Source organism: Triturus cristatus, chromosome 12 (genome assembly GCF_964204655.1).
Source record: "Triturus cristatus chromosome 12, aTriCri1.1, whole genome shotgun sequence".
NCBI lineage: Eukaryota > Metazoa > Chordata > Amphibia > Caudata > Salamandridae > Triturus > Triturus cristatus.
The window spans coordinates 51,716,716-51,732,978 of record NC_140595.1 but is presented as its reverse complement, the minus strand read 5'-3'; the positions used below and the strand labels follow the sequence as shown (position 1 = coordinate 51,732,978).

The window sequence follows — 16,263 nt, the reverse complement described above, 5'->3', positions numbered from 1 at the left end:
TAAAGACCCGCAGCTAACCCAAAACGTTTAGCTTGGGAAGGCAAAAGATTGCCTTATCATGACATTCCTCAAATCAATCAGAAATATATATATATATATATATATATATATATATATACATACACACACACACACCCCCCCCCCCCCCCCCCAGGCCTGCCTCTCTGAAACAACCAGTCATTCAATCGGTTTAACTCAAACTGCTCAGCAAGAGATTCCTCCACTCACCCGCTTCTGAACTCCTATCCTGTTAAAATCATGCTTGAATAATACTCCTCCGAGTTCCAGAGGTCTGAAACCTGATTTGTTATGGTAAACACCAGTAGACTGATCACATGCACTCTGCTACAGACTTATATTACCTACCTTAAGCGCCTTGAAGCAGCCACAAGAACAAAGAATGCATGAAAGAAATACAATGCAACTTTAATTATGTTGCTGAAATTGTTGTGGTTGTTTTCTGTTTTAAGATAAACACCTGGATCAAGCACATAGCTCAGATCCCTTGTCCGTGAAGATACAAGAAGTACCCTTAAGCTCGTCTCAGTAGCAGTTTGGAGTAGTCAAGGAAACAACTCACTTCATCACTCTTGCAATGACAATCCTTAAAAACAGAAAGCCGTTTTCTGTACCATATCCCATCAGAGATATCAACCACCAGTGGTTAAAACCCATAACTAAACAATATTCAATGCATAGTGTCATACTAGCCCATATCTTCTGCAAGTTCACTACAGCAAGGTAGGTGTAAAATGAATAGTGCTGCAAATTTTATTTAGAACACATAGAAATCAGAGTAAGCTTGCTTACCACTTGATCAGCTTGCACAGTAGGATAAAATATTTGAAATTGATTGGCTTCATTTTCCTACAGCAATGCTATTACTAATTAAACATTTTAGTACAGTGTTTACTATATTGCTGCATACACACCGCTTTACTTTTTTTTTTATTTTTTTTTATTTTAAGTGTATGACTGGGGGCTTGCTGGTGAGCATGGATGAGATTTACAGTAAATATTTTAATTTATTATTACCGCCCCATTTCTCTGTTCCCCTACCCCGCTAAAGTCCTCAAGAAGGCCATCAACCACCAACTCACTGAACACTTGGAAAGCAACAACCTGCTGGACGCCTCCCAATCCGGCTTCCGTGCTAACCACTGCACTGAGACCGCCCTGATCGCTACCACCCACGACATCAGGACCCTCCTCGACCGGGAAAAAACAGTGGCTCTGATCCTCCTCAACCTCTCAGCAGCATTCGATTCCATTTCCCACCACATCCTCCTCAAGAGTCTCTGCCACATTGGGGTCCAGGGAGACACCCTCAAATGGATCGCATCCCTCCTCACAGGACGAACCCAGAGAGTTTGTCCGTCACCCTTCATTGTGGAATCCAAGCGCATCATCTGCGACGTCCCTCAAGGCTCATACCTCTGCCCCACCCTGTTCAACATGTATATGACGCCCCTGGCCAACATAATCAGAACCCACTGCTTCAACATCATATCCTATGCAGACAAGACCCAGCTCATCCTCTCACTCTCAGAAGATCCCTCCACCACGAGCACCAACTTGCACAGCTGCATGAAAAGCGTCACCGACTGGATGAAGACTAACTGACTGAAGCTCAACATGGACAAGACAATGATTTTTGGGAACACCACCTCCCTGTCGAATGACACCTGGTGGCTCTCTGAACTCAGACCCTCACCCGCACGGACAGACCACGGCCGCAACCTTGACATCATCCTGGACAGCAAACTCACCATGAAGCGTCAGACAAAAGCAGTCACCTCCGCCTGCTTCCACATACTTCGCAGGCTTCGAAAGATCGTCAGATGGCTCCCCGCCAACAACAGGAAATTTGTCACTCAAACCCTAGTTACCCATTGACTGGACTACAGCAAAACACTTAATGCAGGACTCGCAACTCAATTTCTAAAGAGACTCCAGATGATGCAGAACGCAGCATCCAAACTCCTTCTCAACCTCCACAAACAGACCCACATCACCCCCACCTCAGGAACCTCCACTGGCTCCCCATACAGAAGGGATGCCAATTCAAGATGCTGACACACCTACAAGGCCCTCCATGACCAAGGACCAACACACATCAACCACCGCCTGAACTTCAACCAATCCTCCAGAAACCTCCACTCCACCTCCCTTGCCCTCCCTCACACTCCCCGCATTCGCCAAAGCAACAGTGGAGGACGCTGCTTCTCCCTCCTTGCCAAGTCCCGGAATTACTTTCCCTTGCACCTCTGAACATCACCCTCTCTCACCGAATTCAGATAGGAACTCAAGACCTGGCTCTTCGACTGATCCCAGTATTAACCCCATGCCTGGATACCCTTGCGTGTGAATAGTCGAGCTCTACACATCCAAGTTGATTGATTGATTGATAGATATGGAGCTATTTTTGCCTAGGCAATTACTGCCTGCATTGAAGTGGTTCATTAAATAGAAGTGCAACGTACAGGTTTTGTCTATTAATGCATCTAGAGCATGCATCTTATCAGTACTTTTCAAATATTCCATTACCTACAATTACTGTTTTTGTTTGGACCAGGTTTGTATTGAACAGCATTCGTTCGTGATGTATGAAATGTGAGGGTTTAGATCTTATATACATAATTTCTAAAATAAAAAGATTATGAGCAAAACACGGAGTAAAAAATACTAAAAACAAAGAAATAGGAAACCAACAAAGAAAATGGAAAGGTACTGGGAAACGGTGCAAATTGTATATGTACTTAGATTCACCAAAACACTTCTCTTTCTCTCTTCTTCCTTATGGAATTGCTGGATGATCCCCCTCCCTCACCCCCTTACCTTTCAACAGCATCCGATTTGCTGCTGAATCTAGGGGAACAGCACAGAGAGGAAACTAGAGAAAGTAAACATGTCACTTCCATCTCAGTTTACCTTCTGCTCCTTCTACAGTCTTTTTGACCACTCTAACCTGGGCCCGTAATGTTACTTGTGCAGTACCAAAGGGAAATCTAGGGATAATAGATTTTACTACCAGCTCTAGCTCCCAAATAGCCATGGAATCGCACCTTTTTGGTAGCATGCTCTAAATGCTCTTATAGAAAGAAACATTTGTTTTCAAGTGACCATGAGTTACTCCACATTTGCGAAAGCTTGGACTACATTCCTACAAAGAAAGGTTACCTACATCTGGTCCCAATCGAAGAAACACTGCTCCGCTGTGTCTGCTCATGAAATCCCGGAGGAAACCCTCCTTCACTCCCGTCCATCTAGAAAGGGAAAATACCACTGCAAGTTATGGTAGATTATTTATTGCGCAACACAAATTCTAAATACATTAACATGTCAAACCACAACACTTCAGCCATACCATGTCTATTATTATTACTCTACATGAACATGCATTTGAAAGTAGGGAAGGCAATGCTTACTTCCTAGGTGCTGGGGGGGGGAATCCCTTGGGACTCCTCATTTCAATAACAGTTGAATCACTAGGTACCATCATGATTACATATTCTCCTGTCTTCACAGAGCCCGATTTGTAGGTTTATCAGCATTCAGTGCTACCACAATGACAGTGGCCACAACACACATCCTACGAACACCGACTATAAGCACCATTCTAAGACTCTGGTTTTGTGGTGAAATTGTGACTTGACCATTAGCATTATTAAACCTCGTCAGCTTTCATTCACTGACTTAAGAGTTGTCAGAGTATCACTGTCTAGATAGAATGGGCACTCTGCCAGTCTCTGGATGATTCTATCATGCCCCTTAGTCTAAGGCATCTACACTGACTATTACAAGGCTTTCCTATCTGGGTACAACCAGACTCTACAATGGGAGAGAACATGCTCCTTTAAGACATGCTAACCAGGAATCTCTTCTAAAAGGTGAAAGGACCAGCACATAAATCTGGCCATCACATTGACTTCTCTGCAGATAGAGGGTTAATGGTTAGGTAGCCTTCCTACCACGTAATTAATAGATGAATTATTCAGAAAATACTTTACACAAATTATGCTATCGAAGACAGCTTGCAAAGGAAGACACAAATCACCAGCAGATCTTGGCATAAGACACACATGAAAGTATACCTTTGGGAAACATGCCTGAGAGGTTAACAGGAAGGTGGATATCAAGGTTGCCATCTACCATGACCGAACGAAAAAGGCCTTGCATTCTTTTAGCAACACAAAAAAGAAACAAAGGAAGAAATGACTCTGCCCACACTATCAGATTCCGACAGACGCACACCCTAGATGCAGACATAACAGCAGATGAAATTTGTAAGACTATTCATGCCATTAATTCTGGGAAGGCCATGGGACCTAATGGGATCCCCATAGAATTCCTTAAGGGGATGGCCCTTAAAGTGGCTCCTCACCTGAAAAACATGTATGACGAGAGTCAAGAGCGGGGTATTCTCCCATTGGAATATCAATGAAGAACACGATTAAGAACACGTTCTGGCTGTACGAGATTTTAATTTCACTTCACTTCACCTAAACACAATCACTTATCTCTTGAGCACTACTGCAATAACCAGTGGTTCAACCTCCTGGTGGAGGAAGCATGAAACTAACCCTATGATGATGCTGTCACGTTACCAATAACAGAGCGGAGAATCAAGATATACCGCTTTTCCAACCTGTGAACGTGAATGAGGGTTTTTAATCGGTATACTATACGAATATCGCAAACCCTAGTTACTCAGGTCAAGTGATCCATTCCCCATTTGATATTTTGATGTTCAAGTAAAGAAGCTGAGTGGATCACAGATCTTTCTTTCTCCCCCCTTGTCGATTATAATTATTCTCCCATTGGACCAGAGACTGGCCTCAACAGTAGTCATCCGCAAGCCGGGTAAACCTGCGAGCAATTGCGGCTCATATAGACCCATCTCTTTGATTAGTGCGGAGGCCAAAGGTGCTAGCTAAACTTCTTGCTTCCCGGTTAATTGCAATCCTTCCATCTCTGGTTCATGAAGACCAATCGAGTTTTGTGCCGGGTCGAAATACAGCCCTGAATATCTGTTGTGTTCATAATGTCCTGGATAGGTAGCCCTACCTGCAAGAAGATGCGATTATATTGTCCCTCGATGCCACCATGGCGTTCGATTCGATAGAGTGGCCCTACCTCTTCGAAGTGCTGGCAAGGTTTGGATTTGGCCCAAGATTTCGACAGTGGGTGGCATTACTATACACCGATTTGTTAGGGCAGGTTAGAGTGAACAATCATACATCCAGTATGTTCGCTCTACAGCGGGGGACCAGACAGGGTTGCCCCCTGTCCCCCTTACTGTTTGCATTGACCCTCGAACCGCTGGCCCACTGGATACGACTAGATGTCTCCATAAGGGGAATGCGATGGAGTGAAGACACAGAGGACAAAATATTATATGCCGACGACATCCTTATATACTTAGTGTACCCCCCGAACGTCCATTAACAGTTTGCTTAACGTTATTACTAATTTTGGTAAATATGCGGGGTACACTATTAATTGGTCCAAATCCGGATTGTACGTTTTGCACGGCCCCCCGCCTAGCCTACCCCGTGGCTACACGATAGAACTGGAGTCTGGAGGCTTTAAATACCTGGGCATTTTCGTCACCCGTATCCCAAATTGTTTTATGGGACTAATCTGGTGGGCCCCCTTAAGCGGCTACAGGATTATGTTAAGCACTGGAGATCGCTGCCCCTATCCCTCCTGGGTAGGGCGGCCCTATTTAAAATGCTTGCGCTCCCCAGATTCTTATATGTACTCCAAAACTGCCCACAGCGGACAATTATTTCAACACTATGGAGGGGGAGCTCAGGGTCTTGTTATGGGATGGGGGGGGGCGCCCCGTATCACTCTTCAGAAGCTTACAAAGGGATGGTAGGACCAGGGGGGGGGGGGATTGCTCTTATAGATCTGCGCCTTTACTACTGGGCCTCACAGCTGGGGGCCGTTAACCACTGGATCCATGGATCCCCTACAAACCTAACCTTCCACCTAGAACACTACCAGACAGGACGAGAGGGCTATCTGGGTGTTCTCTACAGCAAGGTTCGAAAAGACCGCTATATAGGGCCTATGGCACAAACAGTAGCTATTTGGCACAAGGCCACCAAACGCCTAGGGTGGGCGGACAAATTTACAGAAGCCACGCCGTTGTGGTCGACTCAACGGTTGGGCTCGCTCTGCTTCCATACAGGGTTTGATAAATGGGACACCATTGGCATTACTAGCCTCGGAGATCTGGTCAGCGAAGGGAAACTTCTCACCTTTAAAGAACTACAAAATAAATATGCACTTACACAAGGAGTGGTTTTCCGATACCTACAGATCCGACATGCTCTTCACACACAAGTTCCAGACATCTTCTCCTTGCCAGACTCCTCCCCCCTAGAAGACAGTTTGCTCACGGAGCCACTCATGACAAAAGCCATCTCATGTACCTACCGTAAACTTTGCAATAACCTCCCTGACTCTTTTCAAAAGCTTCGAGACCATTGGCATACGACGTAGGAATATTGGACGACGAAGATTGGCAGACTGCACTAATGTCCCCCCGGGAAATAGCAATAAATCATCACTTTCGCCTGATACCATTAAAAATACTTCACAGGTCCTATTTCTCAGGAGTGCTCTTGGCCAAAATAGGTAGCCGTGCAGATGCGCTCTTGCCTTAGAAGTTGCGGCCAGGATGGTAATTTTTACCATGTTCTGTGGGAGTGTTCCCAAATACGGCCCCTGTGGGATAGGGCAACCAAGAAAATGACAGACACGCTGGGTAAACATGTTCAACTGTCGCCAAAACTGGGGATCCTCAACATATGGGAGGCCACAGACTTAACAGAAATCGAGCAGCAATGGGTGGCATTGGGATATCTGCTAGTGAAGGGGGCTATAGCGATGCAATAGGGATCCACCATGAAGCAGTCAACAATTGGATGGGTTGCAGAGATGGATAGATGCATGATTTCAGAGAAAGAAGTCTGTAAACAAAAGAGATGCCCCAAGAAATGACAACAAGCATTTGCAATGCAATAGGTCTCGCATTCACGCAAGTTTGAGCTATTGACATTGCAAATGACAATGCCTTTTATTTGTTTTCGTTTTTAAAACAAATAAAAGGCATTGTCATTTACAATGCCAATAGCTTAAAGTAGCGTAAATGCGAGACCTATTGGATTGTAAATGATTGTTTTAAAATGTGGGTGGTGTAGGGGAGAGATTGTCAGAGAGTGATGGGTGACAGGACACAACGTTTACTATGGTGCAGGAGCGGGCACACGTGTGGCTAGCTCAGGCTGGAGCTAAAAAACAGACTACCAGTTCCGAAAATGTAAACAGTATTTTTTTAACAGCTCTGCCTAACGTTGAAAGCTGGTAGGAGGGTGTTCCTTGCACAGCTAACATTTTAATGAAAACCCAAATTTTTAAAAATCCACAGTACTTGGTCTTTAAAGACCTGTGAAGAGTTTGAGCGTGCCAGAGATAGGACTCCAGACACTGCCCAGCAGAGCACACAGCTGCAGAGAGACATGAAACACACTAAGGAGAAGAGAGGGGGGAGCAGGAAATAATTGAACTTCAGAAACAGAACAGTTGTGTATAAATTCAATTTTTTTATTCCAGATTTGTATAGCACAAACTCAACCAGAAGGAATTTGAGGGATTTACAAAAGCACCGGTAACATTACACATGAACGCATTCATTTTTGTAGGCTCAGCGGGATCAGGTAATTTGCCCAGAATCACAGAATATTGATCCGAGGCCGAGACTGGAAACCTAGAACCTGGCCGCTTCGCCACATCCTCTTCCTTATTGCAAGCAGCCACAGCACCATTGAACATTATAATGCACCCTTGCACACTTCTAAAGTCCTAATTTCCAGACTTCGAGCCAACATTCTTTCATTATTCTTTTAAATAATATGTTCAGATTTTCACTACGCTTGAATGAATTAGTTTGACCGTCTTCTGGTTACTCTCAAGTGTTCAATAAAGTTTGTTAAAATAAACTGGATAAGGGCTCTCCTGAAACCAACCTTGTCCGTCTGTTCCCGCCTCCTAGGCTGTTTCGCCCAATGACTCACGGCAATTGGTGTCTAAACTAGCAGCATTGCCCACAGCTCGCCGGCCTTTATTCTACATGGAGCTGAAAACGAGGGAAATTTGGAGCAGTGAGCATGGAGCTAAAAGCAAAGGAATTGTATCAGCTGCTCTCTGTGTCTCTTTCGAGATAAAAATGAAGAAATGTGCAGTTTTAACTCAAATAAGTCTGGCAGGATGGGAATGGGTGTAGGAGAGCTCGCACGGAGCAATGCGATGACCGAGGCAAGAGAGGCAGTGAATCTAATTATGGGGACTATGGCGATTTCCCATCAGTGTGCCTTGCTCAGCGTGTGGCGCATGCGTGGTATGGGTGTTTGGGTACGCAGCTGATAGCTGGGGCACGTTCAGAGACCCGACTATAGCGGACCTAACGCTAGGGTGCAGTCCGGAGCAGCGGAGAGGGCTTGGGAGCAGTACCGGGGCACGTCAGATCGCCGTATTGGATCGAAGGAGGTAGCACTTGGGAAGCCTTCACAGCAGCGAGAAAAAGCAGACGCACTACCGCCACCATGTACAGGCACTTGGGCCCGCAGCGCTCCCCGTCCCGAGATTTTAACAGCATCGTCCAGATCTGCAGCGCAAATGTTCAAAGGATCAGTGGCAACAGTGAGTATGATGGCACAAAATTAATGACTTGCCTTGGAAGTGGAACACGAGATGTGCACGTCGCGTGTCTGTCTGTACGTGCGTGAATTACAGGAGGCTGGTGAGGACGAAAGCGAAACTGCATGCTGGCTTGCGAGGGAAGGGGGACAGGAGATGTGCACGCCGCGTGGCTGTAGGCGCGTACACCAACTCAAATCCGCCAAAAGCCTGCGCGTGCACATCTCCTGTCCCCCTTCCGAGGCAAGTCAGCAACAATAGATCTCGCCGAAAGCAGCGCTCCGCGCTGCGTTCGCAGGCGAGACCTAAAAAATGGGGAGGGTGGAATACTTTTAGATGTGAAATGTGTACTTCTCCCACTGAAGATATGGCAATGATGAGATCCCGATCTAGTACCCTTTAATCGTTAAGATCTACATTGAGCCAAAGCTAATAGAATGTATGGTATGACCCTTGAACTTTATTGTGATACTGTAATGATGACTGCTTTATTTCAATAAAAATTGTTTCAACAAAAAAAAATGAAACTAATATATTATGTACTGGGAATTAATGGCTTACTGAAGATCTGCTTGTGGACAAGTGTCTAACTTGATTAAGGGAACTCAGATGGCAAACAGTATCTAGAGAAGATCGTGCAGGAAAAAACAAAAATTGTTTCTAGAGTCGTAAAAATATTCAGAATCAACAATCCATCCAATCTGCTAAAAAGGTATTTCAACCTTTTAAAGAACAATCAACCCCTCAGGCAGATACCGCTCCTTTATTCCTCCACCAGAATTTTACGATTACCTGGTCTGATATTTTCCTGATAAAATTGCTTAACGTCTAAGACTCAATTAAGAACCAGGTAACTGAAACCGTAATGCCGGATTCCACTGCCTCTACACACAGTCCACAGCCATCTCTTGTGGCATTTACACCTCTCACTATGGCAGACACCAGTGCCCTAAGCAGCCCTAGGCGAGGCTCAGGCTCACCCTGAGGTCACTTGCCTTGGAAAGATCTTTAAAAAAAGAACAACAAAAACACGTATCATCTGCTCAGTTTAACACTAGCCGTCGTAAATTCTATGTTGACACCTTAATTTAACAGGTTACCTGTATTTCTTAATTTCTGAATGTGTTTACTCTGACACTTCGATAAAAGCATAAAACTTCTGAAACATTTTAGTAATACAGATACAGGATAAATAATGTTTTTTATAAAGTGCTTGAAACCACACACTGCTGCCATTTCTAATTGTTTTAAGTAAAGTGATGCGACTATAGCTTGATGGTACTCAATGGGAAGGGTTCCGTTGGCTTGCCTAGACTCAAACCTGTGACTGGAAGATCACTGCATATCTAAGAGGAGAACATTTGACTTACTCGGTGATCCTGCCAACCGAAACATTTTCCTGTCAGACATCCATTCGTTACTTGATGTGGAATCAAAATTGCAGTGGCATGTGTGATGCTGTCACTATGTCCCAAATGCCAATGCCACCTGCCTCTATATTAATTGCTTACAAAGAAATTGGCTTCAGTGTGCGTTTGTGCGAGGAGGCGTCTATGGTAAAAATATACAAAGGGATTTCAAGATGCAAACAACCACCAAATGTTTCAATCGGAGCTAAAAACGGGCATTTTGAACTTCACATATCTCTGCACATAGTCCTCTCCTCTTTTTAAAAAAACAGACACGAAGGCATAGAAATGAAATGCTGAAAACCCTATTTGGTCTTCAAAATGAGCCCAATAAAAATCTAGGAAACATGAACAAACAGAGGAAATCTCGTCTGATATCCCTCTACAAAGTAGTGCTAGACACACAAGGCATTAATTTACTAAATTAAATCCAGCACAAATCACACACACTTCTTAACCAGCCCGGATTAAATAAGAAATAACACCCCAGTACAAAAACCCACACATTGTACATTTCCTGCAACCTGCTGTGGATTCTACATCTTCTATTTCACCAAAATGGTGTCCAGGCCCGACGCACTGACTTTGTCATGCAGCCAGAATGTTAGTGTTTTTCTTCTATAGCAGAACTCCGTGGCCTAATTGTCTAAAATTGGTGCAGAAACGAAATGGTAAAAGTCGCTTCTTTGTGTGAAGCAGAAAACATATTTGATCACATAGGAGTAAATCTAGAAGGAGGGTATATTTTTAACTCAATTCTTTATTGTGAAGGAGCCCGTTATGGATATCGAAACAGTATACTTCAAAGTGTGTTCGATTGGGGCCGGTCCTCCTCTTAATTCGCGGCCTTCACCCTGCATGGCTAGCTACAGAAATCTCTACCTCCCACCTACAGCACCCGAGTTCTACAGACACAAAACCCCTTTAAACAAAGGCAGCATAGGTAGAATATCTCAGACTCTACTTCAGACCCAATCCTTTTTTCAATGTCAATCGAGAAAACACAAGTTGACTCTTGACAGCGTCTCTATGATCTATTGTCGTATAAAAACGAAAGTTCATTTGGCTAAGCACCGTTATATTTTGAACCGTGACAGTAAAAATTGTGCAAGCAGCCTATGAGCTTAGGCACACCACCAAAGGCATCCCCAACCTAAATAGCTATGCGTCTACCAAAATAACAGGGTATCATCCTAAAGCTGGGGGGTTACCAGTGCTTTCACCTTCAGAAATCTGTGAAAATCCAACTTCATCACAAGATTGTCTGTGAAATTCAAAAATTACTTAATATCTAAACACATAGCACATAGGAACACCTTTTTAAAGACATATGTTTCCATACTGAAAATAACAATCATTTCACTAGAAGACGACCTTTACTTTAAAAAAAATATATATTATCCAATTGGCCATTTCAGTCAAGGTAAAGTTTAAATTTGCCTGGAAGAAAACGCCCTAGCAATTTCTTCAGCAATAGGTTGGTTTTTTTTTTCAACAAATAAGGTGCAGTGTACTCTAGTCTTGCCTCCACGGTGTGCCCCAGCCGCCCAACAGTGTGTCAACAGGCCCCACATAGTGCCAACAGGCCATGCTCCGGTGTATACTCCAGCCCCCCGCCTGTGCCCCGCAGTGTGCCTATCTGGTGCAGACTGAAGTCAAAAGCAGCAGCTCATGGGATACACAATAAATTTGGGGCTGGCTTAATTGTAGGTCTCATATACAGAGATGGAAAAAAAGAATCTTACAGGAAAAGCGGAATGAAGAAAAGATCCCACTGTTTTCCGACCAGGCATCAGAAACGAAGTGAAAAAACTGAACATGAAGATGGAACTTATTGTCCGAATCTTTCGGCGAAGGCTGAACATAGGTGAATTGCAGAGTTAAAACTCGACATTGCAAAGGCTGCCGCTCCAATTCTACAACTGGGTAAATATTTAATTCGGCGGTTCATTGCACTGACGAACAACAACGTGTGTGCGCTTTTACAGACTGTTCCTCCTCAAAAGCAAGGCTTTCAGCAGCATCTATGAAGGAATCAGGCTAATATCTAATATTAAAAAAGGTCTTCATTTAGCTCTAGAGAGCGAGGAAACAGAATAGCCTTATCGATGACAAAAAGATGAAGAGGACCCACCCTTGCATGTGAGAATCTAAAAAGTTTACTGTTTAGAAAATATGCAGCAAACTATCAGTTAATCTACTTCACTTACTTTAATACTGTTATTCATTGATTAAGTGGTAAGGAAGCCTTCCGAACATACCGAGGCAGTAAACCTTGCTTTTTCCTATAACCACGCTATCTAGGTCAATTTTTGTTGCTCGCATGCCAATACAAGAGTGCACCTATCCCTAATTATTTTAATAGACATCTTGTGAGAAAACGATGAGCTTCACGTCGCTACTGCACACATTAATTTACTGGAGACAAGAAAATAGGCTTCTTTACATCAGCCACTACAATGAAAGACTATTTAGGAAAAAAACAAAAACAAAACACGTCTTCTTATATATGATTTATCCAATGATTTATACCATTTACAAGAGTAACTGATTTCATATAGGATCAAACACAATAACTAAGGGTATATCTCTTTAATTTGCAGTCTTGTCGCGTGTTGATCCACCCCAATGTTCTAGTCTGCATGAGGGTTTTCGAGCTGCTTCTATCAGGAGGACCCAGTCCAATCAAGGGATTGTGTCAGTGAGGCGCCACGATAGACTTGTGTACAAAGGCTTCATGGAAGACCTAGGAGATGCATTAGAGGTCACTCTAGGATTTCCACAGTAACGCAAAATACATTAATCTGCAATAAATCTAAAATCGGACACAAAAACATGCGAGAAATCAAGGCAACTGAAAATGACCTACCTTAAGTCAAAATTCTGATAGCTTTCTATGGTCACTCGGCGTGTCTTAGATAGGAGTTCTTCGTGGTTAACCCGGGCAGAGCAGTATTTTGATCGTCGGATCTCATACCACAACAAACGTTCTTTCTTGATTCTCCGCCACTTATAATGAATTTAAATGAAAAATGTATATTTAATCGGGTCAGGAATATTCAGCTTTAAAACACTACCATGTGATAAATAGTACAGACCGTCCCACTTCTGGGACGTCAAACTTTCTATTATAAGACATCATTTTACCCTTCCCACTGCATGTTCTTTAGTCACAAAGTTTGAGTTAATTAGATCAATGTGTACCTGGTTTCCCAAAGAGATAAGCAATGAATAAAATAAATTTAGCACCACCAGTTTGAAAAAAGTTAAAAGAAAGCAATGAAAACTTTGACTTCTTCAGACTAAGTATGCAGCATGTAAAAAACGAATTAAATTGACTCTTGGTTGTTACACAACGTGCATTGTAATTACTTAACTCAACGTCAAAAGAGTGACAATCTGCGCTGATCTTGCGGAGATTCACACTAGAGTTAATAACACAGACCTCTGCTGCACGTTTCAACATACTGAGTTAATCGTGTGGTAGGACCAACCCTCCCACCAAAAACGAAGGCCTTCATTAAAACAGGCTGTTATTTTGGTGAGATAATACAAGTCCCTGTAAATATGGATACTAGTGGTATTATCATCTGCGGTCTAACTGCACCACTCTGACTATGGCACCTTGGAATGCAGACAGAAGAAAAACAGCTTGTTTTCTTCTGTGAAACTTGGAATGTTGCAATCATCCCCTAAAGAAACAACGCTTTGCAAAAATCGTGTTGGGGCTTGGGGGGGGGGGGGGGGGCCACAAGGTGCATTAATGAATATACCTGTTGAGGTACCATTCAGGCCGTAACTCATATGTAGCAGAAGTGGGATGACAGGCCTTTCTGCAATGGCGTGGTCACCGTTGGACGCAGAAAATGAGTTAGAGGCACGCATACCCTTTCCAGAAGATAAACACAGAACACCTACTGAACCTCCTACGAGCTTTATTAATTGTAGTGGATTCCAGGTGCGGGAAATGTGCGGACATATGTTACAACTTAAGTCAGACCAAAATAAAAGTACACTAGTGTTTTTTTAACCAACTCCGTGAAAACTGGCAGCTGATCTCCACAAAGCCCGGCGAGCAAGGCTGCTTCTGTGCTTAGTGAAAGAGGATTTACAGTTTGGATGGCGGATGCAATTTGGACAGCGTTTGTAGGCGAGGAGCAGTTTCAGTCGGCATAAATGTAGCATATACAAGTCTGTCGGGTTTCGACTGCCCCGCTTGAACGGAGTTGCTTAGAAGAACCGTGGGTGGGCTCTGGCGCCTGTACTAGATAGCTACCACCTGCCATGAAGCAAGACACTAGTGATGTTGGTTGGACTAAAATGCTATACCCAATTTCTCCATTGTTAGGATGGGAGGCATTATATCGCAGGTCAAGGGCATTTCATTCAATACACTCCGAGTTGACGGCTCCATTTAAATTTGGGAAGTTGAAGAAACCTTTGTAGCCAATTTGTATCGGTGGCATACAACGCAGCTAGATATGCGAGATATATAATTGAGCTAAACGTCTAGGAAGGGAGGTGTGTGGGTGCTTCAGCAACACCTTTAAGCACTGCAGTTGGTCATGCTGCTTCTAATGAGTGCCTTGGAGGCAGTGGCAACAACCCGAAGTTGTAGCAGATCTAAAGCCCCTTCACCCAAAACATCTCCCACTGGAGACAAAGCAGGCAGCAGGAGAGGACAATCCCTACAGTATACGAAAGAGTGGGTGGAAGCAAGTGACAATCCCTATAGTGTGGGAAAGGGGGAAGCAGAATAGGTCAATCCCTACAATGTAGAGTGACCGGAATTTAAAAGCCAAAAACCGGGACATTATACAAAAATAGGACTAAAATGTAGCTTCAAGCGGGCGCACATTATGACAGCGCTCCTCAGCCGAGAATTTCAGAAGAGGCAGTAAGTACATAAATAAAATGACATTTTTAGAGCCAGTAGTATGCTTGTTGATTAAAATGCTTTCTTATGATCGCGGCTAACTATCCCTGCTTTGGAAAACATACAAACACACCTCCCTCCGTTTTCGTTCGACCATCTTTAAAAACGAGAACATGAGCTAAATTTCCCTAGACCTGCCGGGACACTGTTGAAAAGCCGGGACGCCCGGTCACCCTACTATAGTGTGGAAAAAAGGGGGCAGCAGGAGGGAGTAATCCCAACCGTGTGGGAAAGAGGGGTTCAGCAGGAGTGTACAATCCCCGTAGTTGTGGACAGAAGTGGGCAGCAGACAGGGAGGGGCAGGTAGGGGTGACAGTCCCTCGGACAGGCAGCCCCTGCGCGGAAGGCGACCTATAACTTCCACGCACAGGTGTTCTGACGGCAGCAAGGTGGGGAGAAACTCAGAGCTGGCAAGAACCAAGCTAGGACTCGTAATCAAGTGTCTGTATGCCGGAGAGAGCCCGAACCCCCTTGAATAATCCCCGCACAAAGACAGAAAACCAGGTACGAGGTCACAAGTTGTTTTATTACACAGCTCGGCGTCAATGGCATAAACCGCACAAAGCCCGAATCCCAACGGTCGCCCCGGAACACTCCCATCCACAACATTCCGAGGCTCGGGACCCACAGCTTCCGCATGCGGTACGGGCCGGGTGGCTCTCGGATGACAGGGCGCGTTACCGAAAAACTCCGCGACAGCGAGCCTCGCTGAAGCGTCTACTCACCAGCACGGCTCCTCTTCGCTGTCACCGGTGCCTCCCGCTGGCCTCGGGCCCTGGCTCGCTCCGACAGACACACAGCCGCCCCGGGGGCACAGGTTTCAACACAGAACACTCTGTCACTCGGCAAAGAGTCAGCATCTCGCTGGAGCCCGCCCACTTGTGGAAAAAGTTGCCAGATCTGAACCGAAGAAACAAGCGCAACGCCCCCTGAAAAGAAGCCCAAATTAAGTGAGGGCTACCAAAACAAGCCCAATATAATCAGGAAAGTATGTGTTAAAAGTAATTTGCTGAAGGTAAAGCCCTAGCTAAATCTATTTCCCTAATCGTGACATTTCCATATCTTACTCGTGACCCTAGGAGTGACATTTTCTAAGAAAACTTTGGCAGTTGTGTAGCCATGCTGTACAGCAGTGTGGCTAAAACTAATTTTATTAAACGCTATGATGCAGCCAGGGATAATGCGCTTTTATTATTATTATTAGCCCGC

General features: G+C 44.3%; 1 protein-coding gene across 2 annotated transcripts in view; it reads right to left on the bottom strand.

Annotated features, from left to right (window-relative positions):
- The window catches only part of FRMD8 (FERM domain containing 8), a 72,500-nt gene extending 56,539 nt beyond the window's left edge, over window positions 1–15,961 (bottom strand). Inside the window, exons 1-3 of one of the 2 annotated variants that reach the window (XM_085639372.1) lie at window positions 15,780–15,961; window positions 12,988–13,127; window positions 3,185–3,266 (exon numbers count right to left, since the gene is read on the bottom strand). In XM_085639372.1, coding sequence (XP_085495498.1) covers window positions 3,185–3,266 — 82 coding nt within the window. In that variant the 5' untranslated portion in view covers window positions 12,988–13,127; window positions 15,780–15,961. Of the gene's footprint in view, window positions 1–3,184; window positions 3,267–12,987; window positions 13,128–15,585; window positions 15,692–15,779 lie in introns of those variants that run through there. The other variant, XM_085639373.1, reaches the window with a different exon arrangement.
- Window positions 15,962–16,263: the final 302 nt, after the last annotated feature.